The following is a 15,250-nucleotide window of genomic DNA, read 5'->3' on the forward strand; positions in this document are numbered from 1 at the left end:
AAAAAAAAAGAAAGAAAGAAACCTGCCTGCCCCGGCGCCATATTGTATCGATCTTGACACTTACTGTCCCCACCCGTGGGACTCACGTGGCGCCTGGCAGGCAGGGGACGGGGGTGTGAGTTGCCAGGCTGGGCAGAGGCCGGGGCAGACAGCAGGCGTGAACGTCCCACCCACCACAGGGAAGAATCCCACGGACGAGTACCTGGAGGGCATGATGAGCGAGGCCCCGGGGCCCATCAACTTCACCATGTTCCTCACCATGTTCGGGGAGAAGCTGAACGGCACGGACCCCGAGGACGTGATCCGCAACGCCTTTGCCTGCTTCGATGAGGAGGCCTCAGGTCAGCAGCCTCTGCTTGGAGGCCTAGCATGGTCGGGCCAAGTACACCCCCAGGCCACCCATGCATGCCAGGGAGGGGACTGGCGGTGGTGGGGCCCGGCCACTCTGGGCCTTCAGCGTTCCTACCCCAAGAGCCAGAGCAGACGTGACCCACATACTGGTTCCCGCAGGCAGAATTATAGAGGCCAGGCTGCCTCCTTGTCCTCTCCCTACAGCACTAGGCTGAAACGGCCATGGCCACCCTATTCCATCTGGCCTTTTGGCCCCACCACACTCCTCCTCTGCCTCAGGTCTTTCCAGAAATCATGCCTCTCTTACCAACAGGTACAGAAAGCAGACCTCACCCTCAGACCCTCCTGAGGACTTCCTGTTCCTTAGCTGGTTTTCCTCAGGGGCACGCAGAGCGATGGGCACGTCACTGTACCTCTAGGGCCCTGGGCCCACCCCAAGCCTGGGCCTGTTCAGAACACTTTCCTGAAAACTGCCTTCACAGTCAGTCCCCCACCAGGCCAACATGTTTTCTTCTCCCTCTGCTGGATCAGATAGGCACAGAGAGGTCAGGTTTCTTGCCCAAGGCCACACAGCTAGGAAGAATGAGAATCAGTGTCTTCCACCTCGGCCAGTGGGACTCACGCTCTTATAACAGGATGTACCCACACCCACTGTACTTACAGCCCCGAGTCCCCACAGGACACCTGACGGATGGCCTCATGGCAGATCTCCCTCTGGGACCCTGGCGAGCCCTCTCCCCTGTCCTCATTCTTTGAACTGACCAGAGACCGGCCTTTTGTCGTCCTGGCCCCTCCCCTCCTTGGGGTCTCAAGGGCAGGTGGGGGCAGAGGGGTAGGGGTGCTTGGTGCATCCCAGCCAGAGTCCCTGCCCTCATGGACTGCGGCCCTGCCCCCAGGCTTTATCCACGAGGACCACCTTCGGGAGCTGCTCACCACCATGGGTGACCGCTTCACAGACGAGGAGGTGGACGAGATGTACCGCGAGGCGCCCATTGATAAGAAAGGCAACTTCAACTACGTGGAGTTCACACGCATCCTCAAACACGGCGCCAAGGACAAGGACGACTAGGCGGCCGACAGCCCGCACCCAGGCCCCACCCCAGGCACTCCCCACACACTCGCCTCTGCCCCCTCCATGCCCACGACCCAACAGGACCCTCTCAGGGGATCATCCTTGGAGGGGCTAGGGTCCCAGCTCCCAGTGGAGGAAACAGGCCCTAGAGGCACAGGGCCAGGCAAGGAACACGCAGCCACAACCGGGAGGGATTCTGACTGTCCCCTGGGGAGATAGGCCAGAGGGCACGAGTGGGCGACAACAAGAGAGGGCCCCTCGAGAGCCCAGGCCTCGCTGTGGCCCGCCCAGTCCTGGCTGCCCCCCAGAGGAAGGGGCCCTACATCCTGGTGTCAGAAACCACTTCCCGTGCATCCCCACATGAACACGTGAGCTCACCCAGGTCCCCTCTCAGAGGACAGGACGCTGGAGCCCTCCCCTCCACCCTGTGCAGCCACAGAACACGCCAGCCCCACTGTGTGCTCGGGAGATGTGGAGAAGTGGACAGGATGTTTGTTGCCGGGAGGCAGACTCCAATAGAAGGCTGAGCACTGCTTCGGGTCTGTGTGTCTGTGGGGGGTGAAACACGGGACCCCCGGGCCCTGGACCCCTGCTCCTCCCACCTCCAGTGGCTTCCCTGACTGGGGAGGGCTGTGTGTCCTCCAGCCATAGGGTCCTTGAAGCCTTAGGGTCAGAGTCCCTCAGCAGGAGGCTCTGTGGATAGAGGGAACAGCCCTCCTGGCCTTTGGGATCAAGGGAGGGAGAAGCCACAGGAATCCCCACAGCCAGTGCCAGTCAAGGTTCTGGGCTTCCAAAGGGGCAGAGGTCATGGTCATCCCAAGGCTCTGGGAAGGCCGAATATTCCTGGAAGATTAGGGAGGCTGGGAACAGTGCTGCGGGAGGCGGGCATGCCAGCCCTGCAGGGTAGGGGTGGAGTGAGAGGGTGTGCCAGCTGGGCTCCTCCCTCACCCCCAGTTCCAGGCAGCTGCTGGTGTACTCTGGGCTCTGTCCTCGGCAGCTGTGAGGCAGTTCAGCTGCAAGCCAGCAGTGCAGGGGCGTCACAGCCTTTTACATGCCCCTGCGTGTGGGTGACAGGGACGCTGACCACAGTGTCTGGAGCATAGAGGCAAGTGGAAGGACTGCACAGGAGCCAAGAGGCACTGCCTGGGTCCTCTTTGGCTGTGCGTCTGAGGCAGACAGGGCCGGACCCACCACCAGGTTCAGGCTGGGACTGCGCAAGGTCAGGGAGCATCGCTGGGCCCAGCTTAGTCCTGCTGCCTTCTCTAGGGCCACCCAGAGCCAGGCCAGCAGCCATGGCACAGCAGAGGTCCAAGGGCAGAGCCTACGGGGTGTGAAGTACCAAGAGGTCCCTGCCCAGCCTGGGAGGCCCTAACCTCCCCCAGCCTCGGCACCAGGCCCTCCCAGCGAGGCCCTGGTCAGAGGCCAGGTGGAACTCTATCGTGGCTCCCAATTGAGCCCACATGTCCCTGATCCTAACTCCAGGTGGGGCCAACCCAAGTCCCACACCAGACCCAAATGCTATCCCATACTCAGGCCTAGCCAAACCCTCAACCCTGGTCCCAGACTGTGGGGGCCAGCTCAACCCAGGGCCCTCAGCCTGGCCACCCAGTCACTGCTGCCAGCCCAGAGCAGGAAGGGGGAGCCTCTGGGTATTCTCCCACAGCATGGCCACCTACACCCAACGACGAGGTCACCAAGTCCTCTCGGCAGAGACACCAAAGGCCTCTCTGAAAGAAGGTAGGGACATGTCAGAAACAAACCTCCCTTGGGACCAGCAGTTGACGTAATGACTATGTCGCTGGACTCCCATGTAGTCGACCACAGTTTGAGTCCTGGACCTGGTGGCTTAAACTCATGCAGGGCGCGTGTGCATGCGTGCCCAAGATCCCAAGAGGAGAATGGAGGAGAAGGGATTTCTGCATGGCCATCCCCACTGGTGGTGATTTCTCACTTTCTATCTCTCGGTCTCTCTCTGTCTTTCTGGCGAGCACACACACCCTATACCAACAAAACCTCTCAAAAAAAAAAAGAGAGAGAGAGAGAGAGAGAGAGGAAAAGTGAAGAGGGAGAGAGAGAGGAAAAGTAAAAAAGCACGCTGCCAAGTCCAGGACTTGAACCATGGTTGGCCATGTGGGAGTCCAGTGCCCTTAACCACCATGCCACCTGCCAGACCCTATTTACTTATTTATTTTAACTTGACCAGAGACAGACAGAGTGAGAGAGAGCAAGAAAGAAAGTAACCCCCACCAGGTCTGGAGACTTGAACCACAGTAGGCCATGTGGGAGTCCAGCACCTTTTTTTTTTGGAGAGGTTTTCGCTATAGGACGCGTGCGCTCGCCAGACAGACAGAGACAGAGAGACAGAAAGCGAGAAATCACCCCCCAGGAGGGATGGTCACGCCGCAATCCCTTCTCCTCCATTATCCTCTCGGGATCTTGGGCACGCACGCACATGCGCCTGGCATGAGTTTTAAGCCACTGGGTCCGGGATGCGAACCACGGTCGACTAGGTGGGAGTCCAGCGACATAGCCATTACGCTAACTGCTGGTTCCTGGGAGTCCAGCACCTTTAACCACCATGCCACCTGCTAACCCCAGAATTTTAGTTATTTTTATGTATGACTTTTTTTCTTTTTTTCTTTTCTTTTTTTTTTTTTTTTAATTTGACCAGGGAGAGAGAGAAAAAGAGAGGGAAAGTGAGAAAGCAAGCTACCAAGTCCAGGACTCAAACCACAGTCAGCCATGTGGGAGTGTCCAGCGCCTTAACCATCACTCCACCTTTTGGCCCCATTTCCTAGCATTCTTCTAGTTTTAATTATTAGACTTATATCTTTGAAGAAAATGTCAGAGATGTTCATAATTACATTCCCAGAAACAATCATTATATCTGAAAAAAAGTTGTGAGACCTCAGGCAACTCACAGTTGTTAACTTTTATTTATTTATTTATTTTTATTTTTTTAGAGAAAGGTATTTTTCACTATAGGGTGTGTGCACTCGCCAAAGAGACAGAAAGCAAGAAATCACACCCCCCCCGGGGGGGGCATGGCTGTGCAACAATCCCTTCTCCATTCTTCACTCGGGATATCGGACACACATGCATACGACCCAGTGTGAGGTTTTTGTGTGTGTGTGTGTGTGTGTGTGTGTTTTAAAGAATTATTTTATTTATTTATTTTAGTTTGAGCAGAGAGGGACAGAGTGAGAGAGAAAGGGAAAGTGAGAAAGCAAGCTGCCAGGCCCGGGACTTGAACCAGAGTTAACCATGTGGGAGTCCAGCATCCTTAACTACCATGCCATCTGCTAGCCCCCCAGAGTGAGTTTTAAGCCACCAAGTCTGGTACTACATGGGAGTCTAGTGATGTAACCATTATGCCATCTACTGGTCCCAATATTTATTCTATATTTTATTTTTTAAAGAATTATTTTATTGAGGGGCCAGCAGGTGGTGTAGTGGTTAGAGCACTGGACTCCCACATGGCCTACTCTGGTTCAAGTCTCAGATCTGGTGACTTGCTGTCTCACTTTCTGTGTCTCTCTGGTGAGCGCATGTGACCTGTGGCAAATTGAAAAATAATAATGATAGGGAACCAGCAGTTAACGTAATGGCTATGTTACTGGACTCCCACCTAGTCGACCGTGGTTTGCGTCCCGGACCCGGTGGCTTAAAACTCATGCCAGGCGCGTGTACATGCATGCCCAAGATCCTGAGAGGAGAATGGAGAAGGGATTGCAGCATGACCATTCCCCCTGGGGGGTGATTTCTCGCTTTCTGTCTCTGTCTCTATGTCTCTCTCTCTGTCTGGCGAGCGCACGTGCCCTATAGTGAAAACCTCTCCAAAAAAAAAAAAAAAAAGAATGATAAATAAAATTAGATAAATAATTCTTTTTAAAAAAGAATTATTTTATGAGTTTATTTATTATTACTTTTTAATTGGACCAGAGAGAGAGTGAAAGCAATCTCTCCCAGAACTTGAACTGCAGTTAGCCATGTGGAAGTCCAGCATCTCAACCACCGTGCCACCCGTCAGCACCCCCAATATTTATTTTTGTATTTGTTTCTTTCTTTTTTAGAGAGAGGTTTTTGCTATAGGGTGCATGCACTCACTAGAGAGACAAAGACAGAGAGAAAGGAAGCAAGAAATCAGCCCCCAAGGTGCATAGCCACACTGTAATCCCTTCTCCTCCATTCTTCTCTCTGGATCTTGGGCATGCATGTACATGCACATGGCATGAGTTTTAAGCTGCTAGATCTGGGACTTGAATCATCTTAGGCTACGTGGGAGTCCAGCAACATAACCATTATGCCATTTGCTGCTTCCTATATTTATTTAAAAAATGTTTAAGCAGGGGCCAGCAGATGGTATAGTAGTTATATTACTAGACTATTACTATTACTAGTTATATTACTAGACTCCCACATGACTGACCACAGTTCAAGTCCTGGACCCTGTGACTTGAAACTCTTGTCAAGTGTGTGTGCATGTATGTGTACCCAAGACCCTACAAGGAGAATGGAGAAAGAATTGCGGCATGACCATCGCCCTTGGGGTAATTTCTCAATATCCCTCTTGCTATTTCTGTCTCTCTCTCTCTCACTCTGGCAAGAGCATGCCCCTAAGGTAAAACTACAAACATAAATAAATAAATAAAATGTAAGTGTAGTGTGACCAGCAGATGGCATAATGGCTGTGTTGCTGCACTCCCATGTAGTTGACCACAGTTCAAGTCCTGGACCCAGTGGCTTAAACTCATGCCGGGTGCGTGTGCGTGTGTGCCCAGGATTCTGAGAGGAGAATGGAGGAGAAGGGAATATGGCGTGGCCATCCCCCCCCACCCCGGGGGGATTTCTTACTTTCTGTCTCTCTGTTTCTCTTTCTAGTGAGTGCACATGCCCTGTAGTCAAAAAAAAAAAAAAAAAAACGTGTGGTAAAAATATGCATAGCATAAAATTTGCCACCTTAACTACTTTTAAGTGTCCATTTGAACAGGGTCAAGTACAATCACACCACCCATCTTCAGAGCTTCTTCATCACCTCCAGCAAAACACCGGCCCCCATCCCTAGGCAATGTTTACTCTCTTTTTTGCTTTTTTTAAGTAAAGGGTGTGTGCACCAAAAATAGAGAGGTAAAGATAGAAAACACTAACCCATGGGGCATGGTCACACCACAGCCCCAGTGTGCTCAGAGAGGTTCAAGGACATGAACCCGGGACTTTTCCCATGTGTGGGTCCAGATGCATCATCACTGCACCACCACCTACCTCCAGGTTTGTTTTATATATTAGTATTAAATTCACCAAAGCTGAACTTTGCCAACATTTAAACACATCAATCTCATTGCTTCTCATTTCATACTCATTATTTGTAAGCATTATAAACCAAGATGAAAAAATTTATTTTATTATTTCATTCTGTTTATAATTTTAATTGGGCCAGAGAGAGACAGAAAGCGAGGGAGAGAAGGAAAATGAGGGGCTGGCAGGTGGCATAGTGGTTAAAGGTGTTGGACTCCCACATGGCTGACCACGGTTCAAGTCCCAAACCTGGTGGCTTGTTGGCTTTCCCACTTTCCCTCTCTCTCTCTGTCTCTCTCAGATCAAACTGAAAAATAAAAATAACAATAATAATATAAATAAATAAATAATTCTTTAAGAAAAAAAAAAGTAGGAAAATGAGAAAGCAAGCTGCCGGGTTCAGAATTTGAACCTATCAGCCATGTAGGAGTCCAGTACCCCAAATACTATGCTACCTGCTGGCTCCAAAATGTATTTTCCTTAAACTTTGTCTAACTTTCTAGATTTATTCAAGGTGAATTTCATTATTTCTTTTTACATTCTGGGACAACTAGATGCTTTACTTTAAGACAAACGACTACCTTTTTGGAAAATATTGCAGGGCTCCTCCATGGCCTAGTGGTTAAGGCAGACGGAGGAGCATGCGGTTCAAGTCCCAGACTCAGGGTTTGAGAAACTCCAAATCCAGACAGGATGGAGAAATGGAGGAGATGGAATTAGGGAATGCCCCATGCCCCACTGGGCAGGGTTCTTTCTCCCTCACCCTCCTGTTTTTCTGTCTCTCTCTGATGAGGGCACTTCCCCTCTGGCAAGAAAGAAAGAAAAAAAGAGAAAAAACAAAGCATACTAGGTTTGCTGGCAAATGAAGCCCCATTCAATACATACAGCGGTGTAAAATCAAACACCAGGACTACATTCAAATGAAGAACAGCAATGAAAGAGCAAGCCACAATGCAAAGATACACTGCAGGCATGTCTGCCCAACAAGGGGCAAAAATAAATATAGCAGAAAATCTGGTACAAAGCCGCAAAACCCGTCGTAGCCAAGGCATTGTGTTGTCACATTGCCACTAGGGGGCGCCCAAGGTCATAGAGTAAATTTGGAAGTACATGCGTTGTGTTGCCAGCTTGGCAAAGTCCTTCCAGTTCTTGATGCTGGAATCCCACCTCAAGGGGCCAGCAGCCCCAGGCCAATGGAGCCCTCAAGAGCCCAAGAGCCACTCACTTTGCACTGTCTTTCATACACAATATGGGCATTTGATAAGGTGGCAGGGAAAAGGCAGAATGTATACATGGGATTGGAACCGTTCAGACAGCCATGTGGGAGTCTAACACCTTTAACCACCACAAAGAAAATAATTCTTTGGGACCAGCAGTTGGCATAATGGCTGTGTCGCTGGACTCCCAGGTAGTCAACCGCAGTTCGAGTCCCAGACCCAGTGGCTTAAACTCACGCCGGGCACCTGTGTGTGTGCCCAAGATCCCAAGAGGAGAATGGAGGAGAAAGGATTGTGGCGTGGCCACCCCACCTGGGGGGTGATTTCTCACTTTCTGTCTCTCTGTCTTTTTGGCGAGCACACATGCCCTACAGCATAAACCTCTCCAAAAAAAATAATAATAAATAAAATAATTCTTTAAAAAACAAAATGAAGAAGATGACTGCTGACCAGAATGAGAACGTTCTCAGAGCTTGAACAGAACAAGGCCTCCAAAATATGCTGTTAGACCAAAAGGCAAGGTGAAGAACAGAGTGCGTGAAGTTCATTCACTTAATGACCCCATCAAAAGTTACATTTTAGAGCCAGCTGGTGGTGCGGTGGTTACACTAGGCTCTGCAATGCCCGCTCCCCAGTGAAGGCCGCTGTATTTGCTGGTGACCTGGCACTAGCCTGGGGTGAGTCGCAACATGAAGACTTCCTTGGGAGTTCTTGTGTCTCTTTCTCATGGGAGAAATAAACTTAAAAAAAAAAAAAAAAAAAAGTTTTGGGGGCAGCAGATGGCATAGCAGTTACATTGTTGGACTCCCACATGGTCAACTGTGGTTTGAGTCCTGGACCCAGTGATTTGAAACTCACCAGGTGCATGTGCATGTGTGTGCATGCCCAAGATCCCAGGAGGAGAATGAATTGCAGCGTGGCCATCCCTCCTGAAGGGTGATTTCTCACTTTCCCTCTCGCTATCTCTGTCTGTCTCTCTCTGGTGAGCGTATGTACCCTATAGAATAAAATCTCTCTCGAAAAAAAGTTTAATTTTAGAGTCAGCTCTGTAGCCTAGTAACTAAAGCAGCTGAATCCCACATGGTTAATTGCATCCTTTTTTTTTTTTAGAGGTTTTTGCTACAGGGCAAGTGTGCTCACCAGAAAGACAGAGGGAGACAAAGAGACAGAAAGCAAGAAATCACCCCCTAGGGGGTATGGCCATGCCGCAATCCCTTCTCCTCCATTCTGCTCTTGGGATCTTGGGCACATACACACGCACACGCACCTGGCACAAGTTTAAGCCACCAGGTCCAGGACTTGAACTGCGGTTGACTACGTGGGAGTCCAGCGACATAGCCATTACACCAACTACTGATCCCGCTTATTGCATCTTGAATCCCAGCTCCAGTGGCTTGAAAAATAGACAAGGCATGTATGTTTGTGCCTAAAACTCCTACAGGCTAGAGAAATAGAGGACAAGGGGTTGTATGTCATGACAATGCCACAAGGGGGAGGTGCTTTTCCCCTCTTTCTGACTCTCTCTAGCATGGGCAGTCACCCTCTAACAATTAAAAAAAAAAATTTATGTTTTATTTTAGTGTCAAAATCAGAAAAGGGCAAGAAATTTCATAATCTGGTAGGTATCTCAGGGACCCACTTTCTTCATATGGTGGGAGAAGAAAAATAGGTGTAGTTCCCACAAGAACATTTTTTTAACTTAGAAAAGGAGTATGTGGGGCCAGCAGCTGGCATGGTGGTTAAGGCACCGGATTCTCACATAGCCAACTGCGGTTCAAGTGCCAGACTTGGCAGCTTGAAACTCATGTAGGGCACATGTGTGTGCATGCCCAAAATCCCAAGAGAAGAATGGAGAAGGGATCGTAACATGGCCATCCCCCTTGAGGGTGATTTCTCAGTCTCTCTCTCTGGAGAGTGCACATGCCCTACAGAAAAAAATCTCTTTTTTTTTTTAAAAAAAAAAAAAAAGAAGGAAAGAAAGAAAAGGAGTATGGGTTGGAGCCAGCAGGTGTCGTGGTGGTTAAGGTGGTTGAATCCCACATGGCTGTTTTGAGTCCTGGACCAGCGGCTTGAAAAGCCTTAGATGTTGAATGCCAAGAAGGAAGAGACCTTTATGCTTATTGTATGCAACTGTCCTTTTTCAGATGAAGGAAAAACTGGGACTTGGTTGAAGTTACTTGTCAAATGCTGCACAGCTCCAGACTTGTGTTTGTGTGTGCCCGAAATCCCAAGAAGGGAATGGAGAAGGGATTGTGATGTGCCCCCCCACCCCCCCGCCGCCCCGCAGGAGAGATTTCTTACTTCCCCTCTCCGTCTCTCTCCAGCAAGCGGGTGCGCCCTATGGAAAAAAAAAAAAAAGAATGTGTCTCAAATTTAAATGAGAGAAAAACAGCAATAAAACAATTTACCAGTTGGGAAAAGTTTTCCCATGAAAGATCTTACTGAGTATGTCCAAAGCCCCTTCGAGCTGGGACAATACACTATAAGCGATCAATAAATTGTGCTGTGGGGAAAAAAAAAAGAAGAAGAAGAAAACTGTGCTGCGGACTTGTGGATGGCGTAATGGTTATGTTGCTGGACTCCCACATGGTTGACCACAGTTCGAGTACTGGACCCAGCAGCTTAAAACTCACACCATGAGTGTGTGCATATGTGCCCAAAATCCTGAAAAGAGAATAGAGGAAAAGGGATTGCGGTGTGGCTATCCCCCCAAGGGAATGATTTCTCACTTTCTGTCTCTCTCTCTCTCTCAGGTGATGCATACATCTATTAGCAAAATATTATCTAAATAAATAAATAACAAATTAAATAAATTCTGCTGGGCTCATATGTACAGACTTCCCATTACAACATTACACTACAGAGGTATGGAGGTGCTGGAATCAGTCAGTTCCCAATAAGGGGTAGTAGGTGTTTTGCAGGTTTTCAGTATAAACAGCACTGTGAAGAATATTCTTCTTTTCTTTTCTTTTTTTTGGTAGAGATTTTTGCCTTAGGGCATGTGCATTTGTCAGAGAGAAAGACAGAGACAGAAAGTGAGGAAATCATTCCTATTTCTGAGGAGGGATGGCCACACCACAATATCTTCTTCTCTATTCTTCTCCTGGGATTTTGGGTATGCACACACATAGTCCTGGTGTGATTTTCAAGCCACCAGGTCCAGGATTTGAACTGTGGTCAACCATATGAAAGTCCAGTAACATAACTGTTGTACCATCTCCTGGCCCCTCAATAATAGTTTTTTTTTTTTTTTTTTTTTTTCCAAAAGCTTTATGACTTAAGTCACCTCTACTTGTTGGGGAGAGAGAGAGAGACAGAAATAGTGAGAGAGAAAGTGAGAAATCACCCCTCAGAGGAGATGGCCATGCCGCAATCGCTTCTCATCCATTCTTCTTTCAGGATCTTGTGCACACACACAAGCACCTGGCATGATTTTCAGGCCACTGGGTCTGGGGACTTGAACTGCAATTGGCCATAGAGGAGTTCAGTGACTTAACCACTACACCATCTGCTAGTCCCAGAATAATCTTACATACGCATTTGTCTTTTTCGAGTGGCTAGATTTCTTGAATTACCAGCTTACAAGGTATGCAAATTTTTTTTAACATGAATATTGAGAGAGACAGAAAGAGACGAACTTGATGCTGCAATCCTCTAGCCTCCAATAGTTTTTACCCACGGTGGGGGCGCTACCAAGTCCCAACACAGTTTTTATTTACTTACTTTAAAATTATTTTGAGAGAGAGATTTTTATTATAGGGTGCATGTGCTCACTGGAGAGACAGAGAGAGACAAAGACAGAAAGCAAGAAATCACTCCCCAGGGGGCATAGCCATGCCACAATCCCTTCTCCTCCATTCTCCTCTTGGGATTTTTGGCATGCACACACACACGCCCAGAGTGAGTTTTAAGCTGCCAGATCTGGGATTTGAACTGCAGTCAACTACATGGGAGTCCAGCAACGTAACCATTATGCTATCTGCTGGTCCCTATCACTGTTATTTTTATTATTATTATTATTTTTTAGAGATTTCTTGCCATAGGACATATGTACTGACCAGGGAAACAGAGACAGTGAGAGGGAAAGTGAGATATCACCCCCTGGGGGATGGCCATGCCACAGTCCCTTCTCCTTCATTCTCATACTGGGATCCTGGGCACACATACACTTCTACCTGGAGTGATTTTCAAGCTAGCAGATCTGGGACTTGAACCACGATTGATCATGTGGGAGTCTACCTGCTGGCCCCAAAGTACACACGTTTTACTTTTTTAAATAAATTTATTTATTTAATTCCATTTGTTATTGTTATTTTTAATTTGACTGGAGAGAGACAGAGAGAAAGCGAAAGTGAAAAAGCCAGCCGCCAGGTCCAGGACTCGAACTGTGGTTGAACATGTGGGAATTCAGCGCCTTTAACCACCATGCCATCTACTGGGCCCAGTATACACATTTTAAACCATCATGTCAAAGTACACACTTTTTTTTTTTTTTCGACATTCAATGACCTCTGCATTTTTTTATTGGCCTGTTCCTTCCCAAGGGTACCCTGCTTCTGGTTTCTCAACGCCTTAGAACTTTCGTTGGTCTCAAACACCACCTCGCCATCTACCAGCCTGCGGGTGGTGGTCTTTTGGATGGTCTGCATGGAGTTGCTGCTGTCCAGGGCATCACTGAGATGGAAGTCCTTGCCGTCTTCCAGCAGGCGATGGTAGGTGGCAATCTCAGCCTCCAGGTCGGACTTGCTGAACAGGGGCTTGTACTCCTGGGCCTGGCGCTGCCCCTCTGCCCAGGTTTGTGCCAACTCTGACTCCAGGTACACCAGGATTCTATTGAGCTGCTCCATCTGCATGGCGTAGTGGGCCTATACCTCCTTCAGGCTGTTCTCCAAGCTGGCCTTCAGATTTCTCATGGCGTCCAGGTCAGTCTCCAAGGATTTGGCCATGCGTCTCAGCTCCGTGAGTGTCAATTCTGCATCTCCCACCTCAGTGGACTATGTGACCACTGTGGTCCTTTCCTCCATCTGTTGGGACCAGTGTTTGTCCAGCTCCTGTCAGTTCTTCTGAGCCAGCTCGTCATATTAGGCCCAGATGCTGGCTATGATCTTCCTGAGGTCTTGAGATTTGGCAGCATCTACTTCCACTGTCAACCTAGAGCTGGCAACCTGGGCGCGTGGGTCATCGACTTCTTCCTCACGGCTCTTCTTCTCCTTGGGAGCCTCGATCTCTGTCTCTAGCTGCAGCCAAGTGACCTTGGTGTCATCAATGACCTTGTGGAGTCTGTGGATGTCGCTCTCCACAGACTGACGCATGGCCAGCTCCGTCTCATATTGACTTCGAAGTCATCAGCAGCAAGATGAGCATTGTCTATCTGCAGAACAATGCGGGCATTGTCTACAGAGTTCGCAAAGTTCTGTGCCCTTAGCTCCTCGATGGTCTTGAAGTAATGCCCCCCAGTCTCTGACCTGGGTTCCCTCCTTCTCCAGGAGCTTCTGAATTTTGCTCTCCAGCCTCTGGTTATCAGTCTCCAGGTTCCTCACTCTGTCCAGGTAGGAGGCCAGGCTGTCATTCAGGTTTTGCATGGTCTCCTTTTGCCCTGGATGCTCCCCATTTCCGCCAACCTCCCCAGACCTCTCTCAATCCCAATCTCCTCCTCCATCCCTGCTATGGGAATGGAGATCCGGAGCCTGAGCCACCAGTGCCTACATAGACACTGGTGGTGCTGCTGGCTGGCCATACAGGTGGCTGGGTGCCTGGACCGAGTCCAGGGACTGGTTGGTGAAGAAGGTGGTGGAGTGGGTGGTGAAGCTCATGCTGTCTGAGAAGGAAAGCAAGAGGCCAGGTATCTGGTTCAAGCCGACAAAGTACATTTTGTGTGTACATTTTAACAACCACGCCACCTACTGGCCTCAAAGTACACACATTTTTAAATTCTGATACTCACTAGTTGAGAAACTTTATGTGGTAATTCTTTTTTTTTTTTTTTTTTTTGAGAGATTTTTGCTATAGGGCACATGCGCTCGCCAGACAGAGAGAGATATTAGAGACAGAAAGCGAGAAATCACCCTCCATGGGGGATGGTCACGCTGCAATCCCTTCTCCAGTCTCCTCTCGGGATCTTGGGCACGCATGCAGACGTGCCCGGCGTGAGTTTTAAGCCACTGGATCCGGGACGCAAACCGCAGTCAACTAGGTGGGAGTCCAACGACATAGCCATTACGCTAACTGCTGTTTCCCTATGTGGTAATTCTGAAATTCTCATTATTTAGGCTTTACCTGGGGAAACCTCCCTCCATTCCATAGGAAAGGGGCACCAGAAGCTGCTTTTTTTTTTTTTTTGTAGAGATTTTTACTATAGGGCGTGTGAGTTCACTGGAAAGACAGAGACAGAGAGACTGAAAGTGAGAAATCATCGCCTTGGGGGATGGCCACGTTGAAATCCCTCCTCCTCCATTCTCTTCTCAGGATCTTGGGCATCCACACACACATGTGCCCAGTGTGTTTCAAGTCTCTGCGTCTGGGACTCGAACCGCAGTGGACTATGTGGGAGTCCAGCGAAGTAACTGTTATGCCGTCTGCTGGTCCCAGAAGCTGCTGTTTTAGCCAGCTCTCAGGTGGTGCTGTTTCAGGCTAAGGGAGAGAGATACCACTCCCTTCTGCTTCCCCAATGTTACCTAGCACAAGGATAGGGAAGCAATGCCCTAGGGGACATCCCAGAATTTGTGGAGAGATCTCTTATCAAGGCCACAGAGCATGGTGTGACCAAATTCCCCAAGGTTCCCAGAGGCTTTCACCAAAAGAGTAGAGTCTCACTCCCAGGCATTCAGTTATGCCTGGTGCTGAGTTCAAGTTCCCCAGCCTGTAACAGTTGCAGCTCTAAGCTCATCTAGCTGCACTCCTCCGTTCCCCTCCAGGCTCCTCATCTCAAGGTCCCTGTCCACACAGGCTCTGTGACTGTAGTGGCTAGGGCCCTGTTGGTTTTTATCTTTTTTTTTTTTTTCAACTAGTCAAGTGAAGCAGTGGGAGTAGAGAAGTAACAAAGGAATCTGTAAATCTGTGATCAGTTAGTTGTAAACATCACTGCACTCAGACAAGTCTTTTATTAAAAAATAATTATTTATTTGGGGGACCAGCAGATGGCGTGATGGCTATGTCGTTGGACTCCCAGTAGGCGACCGCGGTTCGAGTCCTGGACCCGGCGGCTTAAACTCATGCCGGGCGCGTGTGTGTGTGCATGCATGCCCAAGATCCCGAGAAGAGGATGGAGGAGAAGGGATTGCGGCGTGGCCATCCCCCTGGGGGGTGATTTCTTTCT

General features: G+C 49.1%; 1 protein-coding gene and 1 pseudogene across 2 annotated transcripts in view; one reads left to right on the forward strand and one right to left on the reverse strand.

The window, feature by feature from the left end:
* Positions 1-1,957, forward strand: part of MYL9 (myosin light chain 9) — a 9,731-nt gene extending 7,774 nt beyond the window's left edge. For both annotated transcript variants that reach the window (XM_006144091.2, XM_006144092.3), the window contains exons 3-4: positions 180-341; positions 1,248-1,957. In XM_006144091.2, coding sequence (XP_006144153.1) covers positions 180-341; positions 1,248-1,420 — 335 coding nt within the window. In that variant the 3' untranslated portion in view covers positions 1,421-1,957. The remainder of the gene's footprint in view (positions 1-179; positions 342-1,247) is intronic.
* Positions 1,958-2,197: 240 nt separating this feature from the next.
* Positions 2,198-13,748, reverse strand: LOC102483850 (keratin, type I cytoskeletal 18 pseudogene; annotated as a pseudogene).
* Positions 13,749-15,250: the final 1,502 nt, after the last annotated feature.

This window comes from Tupaia chinensis, unplaced genomic scaffold (genome assembly GCF_000334495.1).
Source record: "Tupaia chinensis unplaced genomic scaffold, TupChi_1.0 Scaffold000115_1, whole genome shotgun sequence".
Taxonomy (NCBI): Eukaryota; Metazoa; Chordata; class Mammalia; order Scandentia; family Tupaiidae; genus Tupaia; species Tupaia belangeri.